The 20,584-nt window shown below is 36.1% G+C and overlaps 1 protein-coding gene across 1 annotated transcript in view; it reads right to left on the reverse strand.

Annotated features, from left to right (window-relative positions):
- LOC144234389 (DISP complex protein LRCH3-like) overlaps nucleotides 1-20,584 on the reverse strand; it is a 76,325-nt gene that overhangs the window by 5,757 nt on the left and 49,984 nt on the right. Inside the window, exons 5-9 of the mRNA XM_077767722.1 lie at nucleotides 11,933-12,077; nucleotides 9,884-10,010; nucleotides 7,004-7,109; nucleotides 4,465-4,601; nucleotides 3,265-3,374 (exon numbers count right to left, since the gene is read on the reverse strand). Coding sequence (XP_077623848.1) covers nucleotides 3,265-3,374; nucleotides 4,465-4,601; nucleotides 7,004-7,109; nucleotides 9,884-10,010; nucleotides 11,933-12,077 — 625 coding nt within the window. The remainder of the gene's footprint in view (nucleotides 1-3,264; nucleotides 3,375-4,464; nucleotides 4,602-7,003; nucleotides 7,110-9,883; nucleotides 10,011-11,932; nucleotides 12,078-20,584) is intronic.

A 20,584-nucleotide genomic window follows, 5' to 3' on the forward strand; every position in this document is an offset into this window, starting at 1 on the left:
TTTTTAAAGTATTATAATGATGATTTTCCTATTAAAAAAAATTAGGGGGCATCTGGGTGGCTCAGTTGGTTGGGCATGTGACTCTTGATTCAGCTCGGGTCATGATCCCAGGGTCGTAGGACTGAGCCCTAAGTTGGGCTTTGTGCAGAGCACAGAGTCTGCTTAGGATTCTCTCTCTCTCTCTCTCTCTCTCCCCCTCCCTCCCTCTTTCTCTCCTCCCTTCTGTCCCTCTCCCCTACTCATGCACTCTCTCTCTGAAAAATCCAAACAAACAAACAAAATTAGGCCAAGACCAATTAGTCCTCAAAACTAAGAACTCAATGACAGAGAGAAACAGGCTCTGCAATTAGCACTATAGGCCTCAATCAAAGCTCATTATTCTGATAGATGCTGATGCTGCCTCCTTAGTCTTAGGGCATACCTTCACATATATGTCCCCAGTAGTCAGCATTCACTGCCTTACACTCTAGTCTCAAAGGCAGCAGTAGCAGTTTATGTTCCTATTTGCTATTTCAGGAGAGGAAAACTTTTCCTTACCAAAGATTATTAACTCCAAGGAGGAAAATAAAAGCTATGTGAATTTGTTGTACATCTTTCCCCCGCCTCCTTTCCTTCTTTTTTTAAACAGCAGTTACTAACTTTGTTATTTTTTTGATGTTTTATTTATTTTTGAGAGAGACAGAGAGAGACAGAGCATGAGTGAGGGAGGGGCAGAGAGGGAGACACAGAATCTGAAGCAGGCTTCAGGTTCTGAGCTGTCAGCACAGAGCCTGATGTGGGGCTCAAAACCATGAACGTGAGATCACCTGAGCTGAAGCTGGACGTTTAACCAACTCGGCCACCCAGGTACCCCTATCTGTTGTACATCTTTCAAGAGTAAAGGACTAGAACACATTTAATGAAAACTTTGAATAGGAAAAACAAGACTTTTCTCAATAAATAATACAAGAGTTCTACGTTATAAGAAATTAACCAAGGTAGGAGTAAAAAGAAATGAAGAAAGAAAAGGATATAATGAATGGAGAAAATTTAAAAACTCTTGGCAATAATGGTCTGGGTCCCCTCAGATTCTTCCCACTGTCAAAGTCCTTCCTCCAAGACAGGTCTAGATCTAGCACAGATTATACCAGACCTAATCCCTACCATCTGTCAAAACCTTTTATGTCTTCCTTAACATCACATACCTGCTTTCAGTTTTCTCAGAGATACAAGTGTTAGAACTAAGATGTTCTTGTAGAAATTTTTTATGAGTATATATGATATTGTTAATTTCTCCTTGTGTGTTTGTATAAATACACTAAAACTTGTATTACTGAATGCTTAAACAACCAGATTAGAGCTAGTGTTTTAAATATCCTTCATAGTGTCTATTTAAATCTTCAATCTAACAGTCAAGCCAGAAAAACCTCCTGTCTGTGGCAAACACTCAGGTGAACTAGAGATACAGTGGTAAAGAAGAAAGACACCTTCTGTGGCAAAGGGCAGGGATCAAGTCCCTTGGGAGTAAGACTTAATTTGCTTGAGAAGTCAGGTTCTGTATTTTCAGATAGCTTGAGATTACTCCTTTACACCATAATCACTTAAATATGTAATCCCAGTAATTTCTGAAGAGAAACATTTAAACTGTAATGCCTATATCCCTTTACTGTAAATGACATATCTAATATACCTTAGCATTTTCTTAATGAGCATCAATTAATGTACTGTGCTATAACATAGTAATAACTTAAAATATTACTGAAATATGGAGGGTTCTTTGCATATATGTCTAATGGTGTCAAGTTGCTATATTTTTAGTGTGTCTTGATTTTAAGTATCTTATTAAAATTATGCAATATATCATATAGATAAAAAAAAGAATATAACAGACGTAAGGTTTTTTTTCTTTAAAGAGAGAGAGAAAGAGAGAGAGAGAGCATGCGAGCATGAGCAGGGGAGGGTCAGAGAGAGAAGGAGACACAGAATCAGAAGCAGGCTCCAGGCTCTGAGCTGTCAGCACAGAACCCGCCGTGGGGCTCGAACCCAGGAACCGTGAGATCATGACCTGAGCCGAAGTCGGACGCTTAACCAACTGAGCCACCCAGGTGCCCCCAGACATAACTTTTAAAACATGATGGAACATGAATACCTTTATAGCTCATTTATGCCTCTTTCATACCAAATCTTCCTCTTCTCAGAGTTAACCACTAACTTGAACTTTTTGTTTAATATGTGTTGCTTTTTAAATTTTATTTTGGGGCGCCTGGGTGGCTTAGTCGGTTAAGCGTCCGACTTTCGCTTAGGTCATGATCTCACNTAATAATAATAAATTTTATTTTTTCCTTCAACTTATTTTTTGTACTTTTAATATGTCTGCTTTTACAAACTCTACCAAAATAGAAATTTGTTAATCTGTTTTAGACTAGGATACTGAGAAGCAAGCTCATCAGGACTGTGCTTTTATGTAAAATGTGACAGGTTCTAGGAGAAAGCCAGAGGGGTTCTCTCTTTTTTTTTCTTTTTAACAAATAGTTTATTGTCAAATTGGTTTCCATATAACACCCAGTGCTCATCCCCACAGGTGCCCTCCTCCATGCCCATCCCCTCCTCCAGAGGGGTTCTCTTTGGAATAAGGCCTTGTTGGAGATACCCATTTTGCCTGTTTAAAGGCCTTCTGAATACTCTAAAACTAATGCTACTTAAGATTGTTCCAAATGGTTGAGAATGCCAAGGAGATAACCTTTTAAGTCAGGTGTTATGCAGCCAAAGGGTTCACAAGCTAAAAGATCCTGGAAGTAATATTAATGGTCATCAAATCCAAACTCTTCACTCTCTATTGAAAAAATGAAGCCCAAAAAGTCTGAATGACATCAAGTCATAGAACTAGTTAACAGCAGAGCCAAGGTTAGCATTCAAGTCACTCAGATCACTGGTTTTCAACTGGGAACGCCCGCAGGGAATATCTGGCAATGTCTGGAGATATTCTGTTTGTCTGTCACTTTGGAGGGTGGTACAGAAGCCAGGAATACGGATAAACATCTTCTGAATTACAGGATAGCTTTTCACAACAAAGAACTATCTTGCCCAAAATATCAACAATACTGAGATGGAGAAACCTTAACTTAGAGTTACACTTTGTCCATCTATGTAATCAACAAATATTCTGAGATAGACAAGTGCCAAAATAGGTTATTTCCTTTTAGTTAAACATTCAGGCAGATTTAGGGTCTAGTTTGATTCCCTGTAAGACGAAATACGTTAAATTAAAAAATAGAACATACTCACCAGGAACCAAAACCCAAGGGTCTCCTATCATAATCTGGCAGATCTGGAGCAATCTTACAAGCCTGTATGTTCAGGTACTTAAATATGTGCACTTTGCCTTTTATACATATCTAAAAAAAGTAACACATAAAAGCAACCAATTTATTACTCATCTTAAATATATGTATCCCTTTTTAAAAGTCATAATCAGCTTTTTACTTACAGTATATTAGAAATAGAAGGCATTTCTATCAACCATAGACAGTGATATTAAAAATCTAATACTTATTACATTATAACATATTTGTTATTTTATGTATTTATTTGGAATGTATATATATGTACATATATACACACACAGATTTTATTTTCTAGTCATAATAAAATTTCAGTAACATATAAAACAAATAACTTATAAATAGTGATAAAATACCAAGTAAATTTATCACACTGATTAGTTAGACACAGTCAGGAATAAATTATAAATATGTTTTGAATCCTACTTTCTGTAAGAAAGAAAAGATTAAATATTAAAGTTCTATTTCTGTTGACAGAAGTAAAAACATAAACTCTTTAGGATTATGAGATCCTTCCATAGTTAAGAAGTTTACTCATAAAGCTTTATAGTTGCCATCCAGAGGTTTGAACAAGACCACAAATCAACTATAGAGCACAAACTACAGTGAAAAATAAAGGCTGGTAAAGTTGTTCAGATTATAGGATGTCTAGAATCTATACATGAAGCTACCTTATAATTACTTTATTATCAGTTTCATATCAGCCACTGATAAACAAATGACCAAACTGACTAAATGAGGAACTTAAAGACTTTAGAAAATAAAAAGGTATAAAAATGATGGTCAAAAGAAACGTACTGATAATCCTTAGTTCTGGAAGCCAAGTATTTGTCTCTAGCCATTTACATTGCCTATATTCAAGTTTTACTAGAAAGAAATTAACTCAAATTTTATTAGAAAAACTTTAAGAAAGAACCCTTCAACTTAAAAAAAAAAGTCAATTCAATGAAAGGAAAAACACACTCTGCAAACATTACTGTCCTCCATCCCATTTATTCAAGGCTTCTAAAGAATGCCTATGTGTGTGAATTTATTTTAAAAGAACTTCATTTCCAACAAAAAGATAAATGCACAGAACTTCAAGTTTTAAATTCACCTTTTGTCAAAAAAGTTCACAACATCCTTCAAATCCGGTAGAGCTTACCTGTGCGGGAGGAGACTGTAGTGGATTGTTATCTAGGGTGATCATCTGAAGGTGCCTGAGGTTCCGATAACAAACGGGGATTGTTGTAATTTTATTGCAGGAGAAGTCGAATCGTATTAAAGGCAACTCTGCCAGCTCTGCAGGGTGATAAGACAGAAATGAACAACTGATGATATTTCAAAACTAGACAAGTTTTATAGGCGCTTCTAATTAAATACAGCGAATTTAATGTATTTATCTCCATTCTTTCTTAATGATGAACTGATACTGTAAAATGAAATCTAGTTACTCACAGATGGTAATACTAATAAAAAGTGAGCTGTGTTACCCCTCACGAAACTAAAGAAACCGGACGCCTCATACCACAGAAACACAGGCATAACCAAGGGACCAGATGACAGTCTGTACAAAAAACAAGTTAAATGCCTAAGTCCCCAACCTCAACTCATGCAGCTAGGGCACTGCCCCTTTCCAATCACCGCAGGAGTCAACAAGTTATTCTCTGAGGCTATGAACTCAGGAACCTCAGGCACAATAGAAAGTCAGGATAATGAGTTGCCAGTTGAAACTGAAGGCTTTAAGAGAAAGTCTTACACAATGATGAGATCTCAGCACTTATCCACCAACCTCAACCCATCTCCAGCTCTAGAATCTCAGTAATCTCCCCCCCCCTTATCCATGGGGAATACATTCCAAGATTCCCAGTGTATCCTAAAACCACGGTTAGTACCAAACCCTATATATAACATGATTTTTCCTATATATACATACCTGTATATATTTTATATATATAATCTTTTATATATATAATCTTTATACATATACATGATAAAGATTAATTTATAAATTTGGCACAAGATATGAACAAGAATAATAAAATAGAATACTTATAACAATGTAGTATAATAAAAATTATGTGATTGTAGTCTCCCTCTCTCTCTCTCTCTGCTAGAAAAAAAGGGAGGAATTAGACATAGGGACATAAAAACACTAAGCAAATAAAAAAAAAGAGAGAAGTTATTAACTCCAGAAAAACAACAACAATAAAAAAGATGTACAAAAAGAATAAATGAAATCAGAGCACCTGGGTGACTCACTCTGTTAAGGGTCTAACTTTGGCTCAGGTCATGACCCTCATGTTGGGCTCTGTACTGACAGCTCAGAGCCTGGAGCGTGCTTTGGATTCTGTCTCCCTCTCTCTCTGCCCCTCCCCCACTCGTGCTCTGTCTGTTTCTCTCTCTCAAAAATAAATAAATAAATAAATACTAAAAATTAAAAAAAAAAGAAATGAAATCAGTACATCAACTGAATTGGCAGGGAACAATATTCATAAGTTAAAATAATGGAAATAATAATGCTTTGATCAGAAGTTATGACAGACCATACTGGGACGACAGTAGGAGGGAGGGGAGAGTATGATGGTGATAGTATATAAGTTAAATCCTCATCTACCACAATGGGAAGCTCACATTAAGTGTCAAAATTGATAAATCAAGTAAAGCTCTTAAAGGCACATCACTTAGAAATGTCAGCAAATGCCAGTGGAAAGAGTCAAAGGCAGAGAAGGCAGATGTTTTTAGACATTAAAGCTGGGGACGGGGATGGCTGAGGCAGAGGAATGCTATTNCTTACACTGTATGTCAATTAAGTAGAATTTATTTATTTTTTTAATATTTATTTTTGAAAGAAAGAGACAGAGCACGAGGAGGGGAGGGGCAGAGAGAGAGAATCCCAAGCAGGTTCTGCACTATCAGCACAGAGCCTGACTCAAGGCTCAACCCCACAAACCATGAGATGGTGACATGAGCCAAACCAAGAGTCAGTTGCTTAACTGACTGAGCCACCCCAGGTACTCCTCGAGAATCTAACTTTTAAAATCCACAATGAAACAGGGGCCCCTAGACAGTGCGGAATCTGCTGTGGATTCTCTCTCCCCCTCATTCTCTGTACCTTCCCCACACGTGCTTGCTCTCTCTCTCTCTCTCTCTAAAAATAAATAAACTTAAAAAATAAAAATAAAATAAAATCAACAATGAAACAGATAATATGTAATAACTAAACCATTATAATCTTGAACACTGGCTGTAGCTATCTATCATCCATCTATCTATTCATCTCAAATGTTTATTTATTTAGTTTTGAGAGATAAAATGTGCATGAGTGGGGGGGAGGCAGAGAGAGGAGGAGACAGAGAATTCCTAAGCAGACTCCATGCTATCAGCACAGAGCCCAATGTGGGGCTCAAGCTCATGAAATGTGAAATCATGACCTGAGCTGAAATCAAGCCACCCAGGTCCCCTGCTGTAACTCATATTTTTGTCTCGTATCTATTAGTTCTGAGAGATCTTTAATATAAAAAGACAAATAACAATAAAACAATTATTTCAGGACACCTGACTGGCTCAGCCAGTAGAGCATGCAACTCTTGACCTTAGGGTTGTGAGTTCAACCCATGGATGTGAGTTCATCCATGTTGGATGTAGAAATTCTTTAAAAAATAAATAAATAAAAAGAAAACAATTATTTCACAATTTCTTACCTTCAGGCAAACGTACTAAGTGATTTCTTCTCACATTAAGGTCTCTCAAAGCCTCCAAATTACCAACTTGGGAAGGTATTGTTTGAATTTCATTGCAGCTCACATCCTATTTCAAAAAGATACAAAGTAAAGAATTCTTCTAATATTACAAATTTGCCTGCTTTAAACCCTCTGTAAAATGAGGTTGGACAAAGATAATATTTATGGTGTGTCTTAACTGTAAAAAAAATTATGATTCTTTGTCCAAGAGTAATTCCATAGTTTATGCTAGTATTTAATTTTAAAAACTTATAGGCTTTTGATTTTATAGATGTTGTATGAATCTACATTAATTTTATGAGCAGGACAAAAATTAAATGACTTAAGATGTGGACAGGAAGCTTAGTATCAGATCAAATGAAAATTCTAATGAAAAAGTAAATGAGAAAAAAAGTATAAAAACATCTGTTTAGGACAATATTTTACTTTATATGTATTCTAATGAGACTAGAAGAAAAAAGCAAAACAACGATAAAAATTATAATGATAAAGTTAATTGAAAGGAAATCCTACTTTCAAAATACCAGTTCACCTGCTCCTCAAGAATATAAAATAAAAATGCACTGAAGATGACTCAAATCATTCTTTTTGAAACTGAAAGTGAGGGGAAAATAGTAAAGTACGCTTAACTATAGGCTACGGGAAAAATAGATACTGCCCTATTTGGCATCTGATCAAGTTGGTACCAATACATGTATTATGCAAGCCTTCTGGTATCTTGGTCAACAGCTTGATAACACGGATTCTGAAAAGAGGCTAACTACAGATACCAAGACTGACAAATTCAGAATTCCACAACTCTGACACTAGCCAGAAAAAATGTATAAATCCATGGGGAACAGCAGGAAGTTGTCTAGCTTAATAAAAGCTCCAAGATGCCATGTTAACACTTAAAACTCTTCTAGTATATAAGCAAAAAGAATGTATTAATAGACTTATTAGAAAAGATCACTTACCCAAAACTCCAAACATTATTTTAAAATTTTCCCACAATATTCTTAGAGAAAATAATATTATTTCTACTTTTCCTACCAATTAATGACTGAAGTGGAATAAGTAGCTCTATTTTTTATTCCAATGCTCTGGGCATCAAAGTTAAAAGGAAAAGAAGTTGAAAGGATAGGGAAAATTGAGCTGAGCTAGAAGACAACAGTATTTCTAATATTTCTCTTGGAAAGTGTACATCTTGAAAGACAGGTTTCCTCTTACTTAAAAACGAAGAGAAATAGGGGCACCTGGCTGGCTCACTCAGAGAAGCATGAGACTCTTGATCTTGGGGTCATGAGTTTGAGCCCCACGTTGGGTGTAGAGATTACCAAAAAAAATAAATAAATAAAAGGGGGAAATGAAAGAAGCAATAGGATGTTGTGAGAACATGTTCTATCCAGTGGGACTCAAGGGCTCTGGGATTCTTAATTCTCACTCCGACACAAACTATTTGTATGACTGTGGATATCAATTCACTGCTTTTGCAGAAAGCTAAAAGCTCCTTCTAGCAGAACTATCTATTTTTTACGTATTTAGGGTTCAATAAGGAGAGTTTAAATGACTGAAAATCAGAATTTGAATCACAAGTAGAATTTAACTACTAGTTCATGTTAATAACCAGGTTCTGAAGGGGGTGCCTGGGTGGCTTAGTAGGCTAAGCCTCTGACTTAAGCTCAGGTCATGATCTCAAGGTTTGTGAGTTCGAGCCCCACACTGGATCTGTGCTGACAGCTTGGAGCCTGGAGCCTGCTTTGGATTCTGTGTCTCCTTCCCTCTCACCCCTCCCTTGTTCACGTTCTCTCTCTCTCTCTCATTCTCTCTCTCTTTCAAAAATAAATAAACATTAAAAAAATAATAATAAATAATGAGGTTCTGAAGAAATGTCAACAAACATATATTTTGGACTTTATTTCCTAGATCTAACTGCTTCTAATACACCACAGTCTAGTATCTAGACTCCAGATTTAACATATTTGTAAATTTTCACATATGACCTTTTACATTCATAATCCACCTGAAAAAAAAGAGAGCTAATGTGTGGTCCAGTTAATTATACATGTGTTTCTGTTCATAATATCTACCTTTGTTAATAAACTACATGGATCCTCTCAAATCTCAATGGACATAGCTATATTGGACCATTTCAGATATATGAAACATGGGCTCTGGAGTTAAGGTAGATTGGTTTAAAATTCTACTTCAGTTATGGAACTTTGGGCAAATTACTTAACCTAGCTAAGTGCTAGTTCCCTCAGCTGTAATACGATGATAAGTATTATACCTAATTCATAATGTTACTGTGGTGATTAAATGGAAAAGTTGCACTCCCATGCCCAGGACAGGAGTAGTAAAGAGTAACAAGGAGTGGTACATGAAGTGAAGTTTCCTAGAAAACAGAAGGCAGTAAAGAATAGCTTACTTTAGAGAGGGAGATAGGTACTAGAGATAGCACTGTAGGGCCAAAAAAATAAGCCTGACCTTTGCAGTGCCCATCGCCCAAGAGGGGTTAACCCTAAATCAGAACACTGATGCTATTAAGATTTAATGTGAAAAATCCAAATGCATTATTAACTTATATCTCAAAAACTTATTAACATATAAATCACTTAATAATCACTTAATGGGACTTTGACCCATTCTACGTGGGCCTATTAGACTTGTACTTTCAGTTCCTTTCTTAACTCTGTGCTGAAGCATTTCAGTACTGATCAACCAGCAAAACTTCACTATCAATACCTGGAAAAACGCAAAACACACCTTAATACTGGGTCTTTCTTTACTACCAAATAGAGTATGGTATCACTACAGATATACATATATGTGAAACAATAAGAAAGTAAAACATTAACTTACAAGTTCTGTTAAATGTCTGAGATGTCCAATTTCTTCTGGAAGTGACACCAATTTGTTATTACTAGCAATTAAGACTTTCAATGGTAAATTACACAAGTGTACTGGCAATGTTGACAGTTGGTTCCGACTAAACGGGAAAGCAGAAAAAGAAAATTAGAACTCACCACTCAAGAAAAAAAATTTTGTCTTTCCCATTCTATATTCAGTAAGTGACAAACATAAGTCATGGAAGGAACAAATAAGGTATCAGATTTGGGTTCGAGCCTCCATTTCCTCACTTATCAGCTTTGTGGTTTTAGGCACAGTATTTAACTTACCTATTTTTACAGATCCTCATCTGTAAATTGAGGATTTTAATCCTTCTCTACCTATCCTACAAGGCCATGTACCATAAAATTCCTTTGTATAAAGACGTGCTACATAAACACATGTTATTACTTTATTAAAGTTAATTTTATGTAAGATAAAGTAATTTAAAAATATGGTAGGGGAACCTGGGTGGCTCAGTAATTAAGTGTCTGACTCTTGATTTCGGATCAGGTCATGATCTCATGGTTGGTGAGATCGAGCTCTGCATCAGGATCTGCACTGAGTGTGGAGTCTGCTTGGGATTCACTCTCTCCTCACTTCTCTCTCAAAATAAATGAATATTTTTTTAAAAAAATAGGGTGGGGCACCTGGATGGCTCAGTCGATCAAGTATCTGACTTCGGCTCAGGTCATGATCTCACAGCTCATGGTTTTGAGCCCCCCATCAGGCTTTGTGCTGAGAAATCAGAGTGCAGCACCTGCTCTGAATTCTGTGTCTCCCTCTCTCTGCGCCCCTTCCCTGTTCACACTGTATCTTTCTGTCTCTCTCTCTCTCTCTCAAGTATTAAATAAACATTAAATAAACATTTAAAAAAATTGGAGAGATGGCCATCATCCTCTCCCCTTCCTTCCAAAAAAGGGTTATAAACATAAAAGTAGTTGTAATTTACTTCTCTCATCATTATATACATTATAATCAAATGCACATAAATGATCCAAATATAGCTCTATAGAAAACAAGTGACAGGTTGTGATTTCAAATATATCACATCAGCTGAAGTATAGGTAAGGAATTTCATTTATATAAAAACATACAAAATCAGAGCTAAAAGTACACACCTATCATTAGGATAAAAGTAAGTTAAAACCTTACTTATCTAGATTTAACCTGCTAATCTCTATGGTCAATTGACCCCATTTTCAAGATCTTTTGCTGATTTTACTAATATAGATCATGAGCCTATAAAACTTTTTAAATAATTCTAATTCCTAGACATTTATCTTAAGGAAGGAGAAAAATAAACATTTACATACCAGTGTTAATACTACTTTATCACAGCAAAAAAACTGAAATAAACTAAATATCCAAGAGGGAAAATGAGTTTTGGAAGTATACAAACTGTACAGTAAAATTTTTACATACAAAAATATTTTGAGAGTATTTCATGACAAGGAAAAAACTCATTTAAAAATTTGACAAAAGCCTGGATAAAAAGGAAAAATATCACCTATAACTATAAAACTCAAATATAACATTTTGGTGAATATCCTTTATACCTTTCTACATTTGCTCATTTTCTCCAATGAACATCTGTAACTTTCATAATTTAAAAAAGGTCTTTCAAGATATGAAAAAGTGGAAATAAGTTAAATAAATGCATTTACACATTCAGAACTTAATATACAAAAATACGTAATCACAAGAATGAAAGTACTTTCAGATCTACTATCCTCATCTGATATAGCTTATTTGAAAATCTAATTGAAGAACCACAGCTATAAGACTGTTGCAATCCTATCAGACTAATGACCCTTATAGTTACAAAGCTAAAGACAAAGGGAAAAACAAGGAGGGCACAGGAATATTGTTAATTCAGCCTAAGAACATGTATCGATACTGCAGATATGAACAGATAATGTAAATTTTAGTGAAAGCCAAGAGAGAAGTGAAAAGACCACATGAAAGCAAAAATAAAACAATTTTTAAAAAGAGGAAGAAGAAGAAGAAGAAATTCCTTACCTAATATTTAAGAATGTTAGAGCTTGTAGGTTTAGAATTGCCTCTGGTATATACCGAATACAATTTTGGTATAAGTTGAGATTCTCAAGAGAAACGAAATGACATGCTTCTATGGGAATTTCTGAGAGGCGATTTCGTGACAGATCTGAAAGAAAAATAAATTGTGAGGTTAATTCTTGCAATGTATTTTATTGAAATGTTAGGTAAATAAGCAGGTTTCATGACTGAATTCCCAAGAGTTCCTATTTTAGAGACTCGTCCAGAGTAAACATTCAAATACTTATGAATATTGAAAAAACCATTTTAACATATGCCTCTACATCTTTTTGCTGGGAAATACTGATTCTTTTTGAATTTCCATGTATACTTTAAAAATAAAACCATTAGGGGCGCCTGGATGGCTCAGTTGGTTAAGCACTGACTCGGCTCACGTCATGATCTCGTGGTTCGTGGGTTCAAGCCCTGCATTGGGATCTGTGCTGACAGCTAGCTCAGAGCCTGGAGCCTGCTTCAGATTCTGTATCTCCCTCTCTCTCTGGCCCTCCCCTGCTCACACTGTCTCTCTCTCAGAAACACATAAAACACTAAAAAAGTTAAAAAAAAATAAAACCATTATTTTTTGCAAGTAACACAAATTCTAAGGCATATCTGCCTACGATTACACCAAAGATCATACTAAGTATCAAATATCCTAGGAAACAATGGATCCCTAAAATCCACCATCCCAAAAGCACAGAAACATTCTGAGGTTTTTAGAAAAGAAAGCAAAACTGAGCAAAAAATACTGCCCTTTTCTTTATTAAGAGTATGAAGGTCATGTCAAAAGGGTTCAGGAACCATTTTTGCGCCAACTACCCAAAATGAGACAATTTGAGCTTCAATAAAGATAATAATTGTAAAGGACTCAAATCTATCACATATATTGAATTATACTAGCTTATAATGACATCTCCCCCCTTTCCCAAGACAATAGAGAACCAATTCATTATCTTGTAAACTGACAAAGGGCGAAAATCAAACACTTATCTTGCCTTCCTTATATGAACTGTACCACTGAGTAACCCAACAGATGAAGAGAGGCATCTTTGTGTTAAGTGGTCTAGCTATCAATGAAAAGTAACGATAGAATCTAGAATTGGGTACTAGGGAGCCTGGGTGATCACTTGGTTAAGTGTCCAACTCTTTTTTTGGCTAGGGTCATAATCTCACAGTTTGTGGGATCAAGCCCTGTGTCCAGCTCTGTGTTAACAGCGTGGAGCCTGCTTGGGATTTCTCTCTGGCCCTCCCTCTTCCTCTTTCAAAAAAAAAAAAAAGTTCAGAATTGTGTATTAATGACTATTTTTACAAAAAGATGATCAGAGGGGTGCCTGGGTTGCTTGGTCAGTTAAGTGTCTGACTTTGGCTCAGGTCAAGATCTCGCAGTTCATGCATTTGAGCCCCACGTTGGGCTCTGTGCTGACAGCTCAGAGCCTAGAGCCTGTTTCAGATTCTGTGTCACCCTCTCTCTCTCTGCCTCTCCCCTACTCTCTCTCTCTCAAAAATAAACATTAAAAAAATTTTTTTAAATGATAATCAGAAGTTGTATGCCTCCCTACAGAAGAAGACAACATCACTTATGGTCTTGCCAGGACAGAACCTACGTCTAATCAAGCTTTTGCAAACTTTCAGGAAGTGCAGAAGGCAAAGGAATGTGCTGAAATACAGTCACTCTATCATTATCCACTTAGACTTAGTTAAATATACTGTGAGATTCATTTGCTTACCACTGTTTTTCTCTTCTTCTCTTCCTCTGCCCAATCTTAAAGTCTCTGCTGGCAATTACTTGGTGACAATCCTGTACTAAAAACTTTTCCTAAATGGAGGACCTGAATTCCTACATATCCGCAAGTATCTTGCTTTCACCATAAACATGCGAATAATACTTGGCTAGGTACAGGCACAGTTCCTCTCTTAGGAATCTGTAGATTTATTTTACTACCTTCTAAGTTTCCAGTGTCCCCTTGAGTAATCTGGCACATATCTTGATGATTTTTCCTTTGTAAACAGCTTGGGTTTGGGTTCGTTTTGTTTTTGTTTTGTCTCCCCATCATCCTCAACACTCTGGTCTCGAACTTAATCATTCTTTAAATCAGAGAAATGCTCCCCTATTATATCTTTAGTTGTTGTATCTCCTCCTTTTGCTCTCTCCTTCTCTATTTTTTATTTACTTACTTACCTACCTACCTACCTACCTACTTATTTATTTTCTGTTTTGGTATATCTTCTACTTAATGTTCCAGACCAGGAATTTGAGTCCTCTCACCTTTTCTTCTTCTTCTTCTTTATGCTATGATTAGAGGCGTGTCACTTTTTTTCTCCCAAAGATCTAGGATAATTTATTTTGTTTTGCCTATTAAATCTGTCACCTATCACCTTCAATTTCTATTTCTGACTTCTGACTGAAGTCACTTGTTCTGGTGACTAGAACTATAGTAACTAGCAATCCTTGTTCATCTTGCCTCTGGCTGCTGGAGTTCCTTCAAGTGAATTATTTTCCTTTGCTAATTCATGGCTTGCCTCATCCTTGGAGCTCAGATCAAGCTGCTTGAGTACTCTGAATGGCAATTAACACCAAGATTGAGGAAACAATCTCTAAAATGAATCAGAAGCTTCCACTCAGAAACACAGCTTTTTCTGAGAACTCAAAAATTGTAATAGCTGCTCCACAGGCTTTTGCCTCTTGTTTTCATTTGGATCACAGTATGTTCCCCAAACTCACGTATTCCCTCCAGGCCACACCAGCCTGCAAGCCTCAGAGCTGCTTACTCTGAAGTTGGGAAACAGATCACCATCTTGCCAAAATGCCTCCCCATATTGTATTCATTAGGAGAAAGTTAAAGTCTTGTTAAAGGAGATCATCAAGTACTTAGGACTAAAAATTTCCTACAGAATCACACTGTAAACAGCCTCTTTCTTACTAAATGCAACAAGAATTATTTTTTTTTATCAATTCCTATTTAAATTTTATTAGTATAACTTTAAAAGTTGAAGAAATGAGGAGTGCCTGGCTGGCTCAGTGCAAGGAGCTCTCATGTGGCTCTTGAGCTTGGGGTCTTGAGTTCGAGCTCCATGTTGGGTGTAGAGATTATTTAAATAAATAAACTTTTATTAAAAAGTTGAAGAAATGAAAGAAATTAACCTCATTAAAAACTGTTCGTTATTTAAATTTAACCCTCTAAAATGACAACTCCAGGCAACAAATTAAAGCAAGGACTACTGAGAGTCAATTTGCCTTGTATGTATATTATAAATTACTTAAAATCCAGGAAAATGAAACAAACCAATTCTGTCATTTTTTTGGTCCCCAAACTAGGGAGGGGGAAAAAATAACAGCAAGATATACACTAGGTTTAGATGCATCTCAGCAAATGTGTACTCCTTAACTGTTTTAATATTTAGCAAATTTACTCAGCCACCCACTCAGCTGACTGACTGAGCCACCCAGACACCCACGAATTAAGGGTTCTTATAAGGTCTTGCACTTAAATTGTATTTTTATTTCAATTTGGGAAGACAAGTAGCTTCTTCCGTAAGTTAACTGAGTAATTTTTTTTACACAGTATAAATTCATGAAAGAGTCATTTAGGTCACTGATCATATTATGGAAAATATTGCAAAGTACTAATGGTTTATAAAAAGTATTTTTTGTCATATTCCCTTAAGAAAGAAGTAATTTTATAGTCAAAGAAATGTGATTTTAAAGTGACTTCAAAAAATAACCTTCAGGGGATGCCTGGGTGGCTCAGTATGTCAAGTGTCTGACTCTGGCTCAGGTTATGATCTCATGGCTTTTGAATTCGAGCCCTGTGTTAGGCTCTGTGCTGTTAGCTCATAGCATGAAGCCTGCTTTGGATTCTGTGTCTCCCTCTTTCTCTGCCCCTCCCCCCCCAACAAACATTAAATAATAATAAAAAATAAAAAACTTTCAGTTAAAAAATTATAGATATATATTATTATTTTTTAATGTTTTATTAATTTCTGAGAGAGAGGCAGCGTGAGCAGGGGAGGATGAGAGAGAGAGAGGGAGATACAGAATCTGAAACAGGCCCCAGGCTCTGAGCTGTCAGCACAGAGCCTGACACGGGGCTTGAACTCAAGAACTGGGAAATCATGACCTGAGCCGAAGTCGGACGCTTAACCGACTGAGCCACCCAGGCGCTCCTGGATATGTATTATTCTTAAAACTCTTTCTGGTTATAAAAGCAATGATGTTAAGCTTCATACATGCAGAAGACTATATAAAACATATATATTTTTAAATACGGTATTGCCAGTACCCTAGAAGCCTCAGTGTAGCTCTTTCCAATCATAACCCTTTCCCTTTCCAAAAGAGAAACCAATCTATCGATTTTAGTGATAATCATTTCCTTGACAGTTTTAGCACTTCATAATTTTTAGTATTAGTTTCCTATTATTGCTGTAACAAATTGCTTAAAACAACACAAGTTCATTATTTCACACTTCTGGACGTCAGAAGTCAGAAGTAAGTCTCAATGGGCTAAAATCAAGGTGTGTTGGCAGGGCTGCATTCCTTCTGGAGCTTTTAGGGGAGAATCCATTTCCTTTTCTCTTCCAGCTTCTAGAGATGACCCATATTCCTTGGTTGATAGTTCCATTCCTCCATCTTCAAGCCAGCGATGTCAGGTAGAGGCCTGATGCTGCCCTCTCTGGTTCTCCTTCTTTTGCCTCCTTCTGCTTTTAAGGATCCTGTGACATGTTAAGGATCCTGTGCATCTCTCCTCACTCCCCAAATAGTCTAGGATAATCTTCCTGTTAGAATGTCTGCTGATTAGCACCTTAATTTCCCTTTGCTGTGTAACCTAACATATTCATAGATTAGAATGTAAACATTTTTACAAGGCCATAATTCTGCCTACCATGTCTGTGAACTTTTTAAAAGGAGAAGCATACTGTATGTGTATTTTTTTGTGACCTTCATTCAACATTTGAGGTTTGATGGAGCTAAAAGCAGAAAAATGATCACCTTTAGCCCAGAAGGCTGACCTACAGCCTACAGTTTCGATAAGGATCAGTTTGTCATTCTCTTGTGAAGAGAATACTGCTGGTTGCTATATTCTTAAAGGTCTCATGATTGTACATCTCACAGATACTTAATATTGAATTGAATGATAAGCAACAGAGAAATCTTGCAAAAGTAGTTTTACAAGTTGAAATTCAAAGAAGACATTTATTATCTAATACTCCCTGCACATTCCCTGACCCCTGCCTACTAGGCATATAACCACCAGGTTCATACAGCAAAAATGCAGCTCTTTCTGCCCACGGGCTCTGTCCCCATGTTATAATAAAAGCAACTTTTTTCACTGAAAATGTCTCAAGAATTCTTTCTCAACTGTTTGCTCACGGCCTCACATCAAGATGTACTCATGTAAGTTGTATCCTTCATTTCGTTGTCCTTCATAGCTTTCTACTATATGAACATGCCAGTTTGTTTGCTTATTCTACTACCGCTGAACATTTCAATTACATACCAATCTAGATAAATATCTAGGAGTGAAATGCTGTGTAATAAGATATATGGATCATTAACCTCACAAGAGAATGACAAACTGTTTTCCAAGTGGTTGTACCAATTTACACATTTACCAGCAGTGTGAAACAGTTCTTATGGCTTTACATCCTTGCCAATCCTTGTTATTATAAGATGCTTTAATATGTTTATTATATTTTAAAGATTTTCACACAGTGGCATTTCATTGTGATTTTAATTTTCATTTCCTAGGTAATTAATGAGGTACAACAGTTTTTCATATGCTTTTGGTCATCTAGATATCCTTTCTTATAAAGTCTTTTGGTTTGTTGGAGACCTATATAAATTCTGAATATGAATCTGGTATCAATTTAGATGTTGCAAATAACTTCTCCCCACTCTGTGGTTTGAAGTTTTATGGTCTTTGTGGTATCTTTGATGACAGCCTTTAATAGAGTACAATTTTTTATTAATCTTTTCCTTTATGGTTAGTAGTCTTTATAGTTTTAAAAGAAAACCTGCCCTACTCCAAGATTAAAAAGATAGTTTCTTCTAGAAGTTTTAGAGTTTAACCATCACACCTAATCTACCAGGAATTGATTTTCTAGTATGATGTGAGGTAGGAGGCTAATTTCAATTTTTCCTTCAGGGATGCCCATTTATCGCAGTGACAATTATTGAAAAACCATCTTCCCTCCTATTATTTGCCAATAACACCTTTCTCATAGATCAAGTGTCTGTATTTGAATGGGTCTGTCTGAAGGCTCTCTAATCCACTGCACAACTTGTCCATCTTTATGTTACTATTACTCAGTCTTAATTATTATAGATTTATAATAATTCTTGACATCTAGCGGAGTGACCTATTCCTAAATTGCTAAGGTATTCCTACCACTTTGTAGTTCTTCAAGAGTGTCTTGGCTTTCCAGGTCTTTTACATCTCCCTATAAATTTTAGAATGGATGGGCTTGTTTAATTTCATGAAAGTACTTGAAATTTTTCCTGAGATTGCACCAAATCAAACATCAATTTGGGAAGATATAACACCTTTACAATATTGAATCCTTCAATCCATGAACATCACCACTAATTAATTAAAGCCTTCTTTAATCTGTCATTAAAGTTTTGTAGTTTTCCTCAGAAATGTTTCATACATTGTTTAGTTGCTTTATCCCCAGGTTCTTATTATTTTATAAATGATATATTTTTTTGAAACTTTATTTTGATTTTTATATATTGATTTTGTATCTGGCATTCTTGGTAAACATTTCTTTTAGTTCATGTAATTTACCTGTAGATTCTGTTAGATAGTTCTAGATCTGTAATTACATACATCTGTGAATACTGAAAGCTTGCTTTTGCTTTTCTGATATTTATTTACTAACTTACTGAATTCCCTTACAATGCTGACTAGGACCTCCTGTATTATGTTGAATAAAAGTGGTAATAGAAGGTATTTTGTCTTGTTCCTAACTTCAAAGGTTTCCTGTAGACATTCCTTATCAGATTAAGGAAATTCCTTTTTATTCCTAGTTTGCTAGGAATATAGAAGTAACATGTTGAATTTTTATCAATCTCTTTTCCTTCATCTATTAAGATGATCATAGGATTTTTGTCTTTTCTTATATTAAAATGGAATTAATTTTATTTCTTTATTCCACTGTTCTTTTATTCCGTTATGGCAGAACTGATTTCTATCCTCCTCATTAGAATTTTATTCTATTAATGTGAAATTAGTTTGGCTTTTGAACATTAAATCTTGCACTGAGGAGATAAACTCAATTTAGTCCTTTTTAGGCTAATATCCAAAATCTATAAGGAACTCCCCAAACTCCACACCCAAAAAACAAATAATCCAATGAAGAAATGGGCAGAAAATATGAACAGACACTTCTCCAAAGAGGACATCCAGATGGCCAAAAGACACATGAAACTATGCTCAGCGTCCCTCCTCATCAGGGAAATACAATCCAAACCACACTGAGATACCACCTCACACCGGTCAGAGTGGCGAAAATGAACAAATCAGGAGACTCCAGATGCTGGGGAGGTTGTGGAGAAATGGGCACCCTCCTACACTGTTGGTGAGAATGTAAACTGGTGCAGCCCCCCTGGAAAACAGTGTGGAGCTTCCTCAAAAAATTAACAATAGAGCTCCCCTATGACCCAGCAATAGCACTGCTAGGAATTTACCAAAGGGATACAGCAGTGTTGGTGCATAGGGGCACATGGACTCAACAATAGCCAATACATGGAAAAGAGCCTAAGTGTCCATCAACTGACAAATGGATCAAGAAGATGTGGTTTATCTATACAATGGGCTACTACATGGCAATGAGAAAGAATCAAATCTGGCCATTTGTAGCAACATGGATGGAACTTGAGGTTGTTATGCTGAGCGAAATAAGTCAAGCAGAGANATTAAAAAAAATTTAAAAAATAAAAAATAAAAAATAATTTAGTCCTTTTTATTTTTACCCTTTTCATTAATTTATCATAAAGGTGTTTTATCCTTTTTATTAACTGGACTCAGTTCATTAATATTTGGTTCAAGATTTTTGCATATATAGTCTTGTATACTCATAATAACACTCTGGAGTATTTTCTCATACTAACTTTTTAATTTAATGTTTATTTTCGAGAGAGAAGGAAAGTGCACATGTTCAGAGGAGGGACAAAGAGAGGGGAGATGGAGGACTCAAAGTAAACTCTGCACTGACCATAGCAGGTATGACTTGGGGGCTCCAACTCAGGAACCGTGAGATCTTAACCTGAGCCAAAGTTGATGCTTAATCAAATGAGCTACCAATGCATACTCTCATACTAACTTTGTCAGGGTTTGATATCAAGGTTTTCTGGTCTCATAAAATTTAGTTTGGGACCATTCCTTCTTTCTTATTGACTAAAAGGGTTTAAGACTTCTCTTTTTTTAAGTAATCTCTATGCCCATTGTGGGGCTCAAAGTCATGACCTCAAGATCAAGAGTTGCATGCTCTACTAACTAAGCAGGCCAGGTACCCCTCAAATGATTTCCTTTTAAAAAGCTTGTTAGAGGGGCGCCTGGGTGGCTTAGTCGGTTAAGCGTCCGACTTTCACTTGGGTCATGATCTCACGGTTCGTGG

This window comes from Crocuta crocuta, unplaced genomic scaffold (assembly GCF_008692635.1).
Source record: "Crocuta crocuta isolate KB4526 unplaced genomic scaffold, BGI_CrCroc_1.0 scaffold45, whole genome shotgun sequence".
Classification (NCBI taxonomy): domain Eukaryota; kingdom Metazoa; phylum Chordata; class Mammalia; order Carnivora; family Hyaenidae; genus Crocuta; species Crocuta crocuta.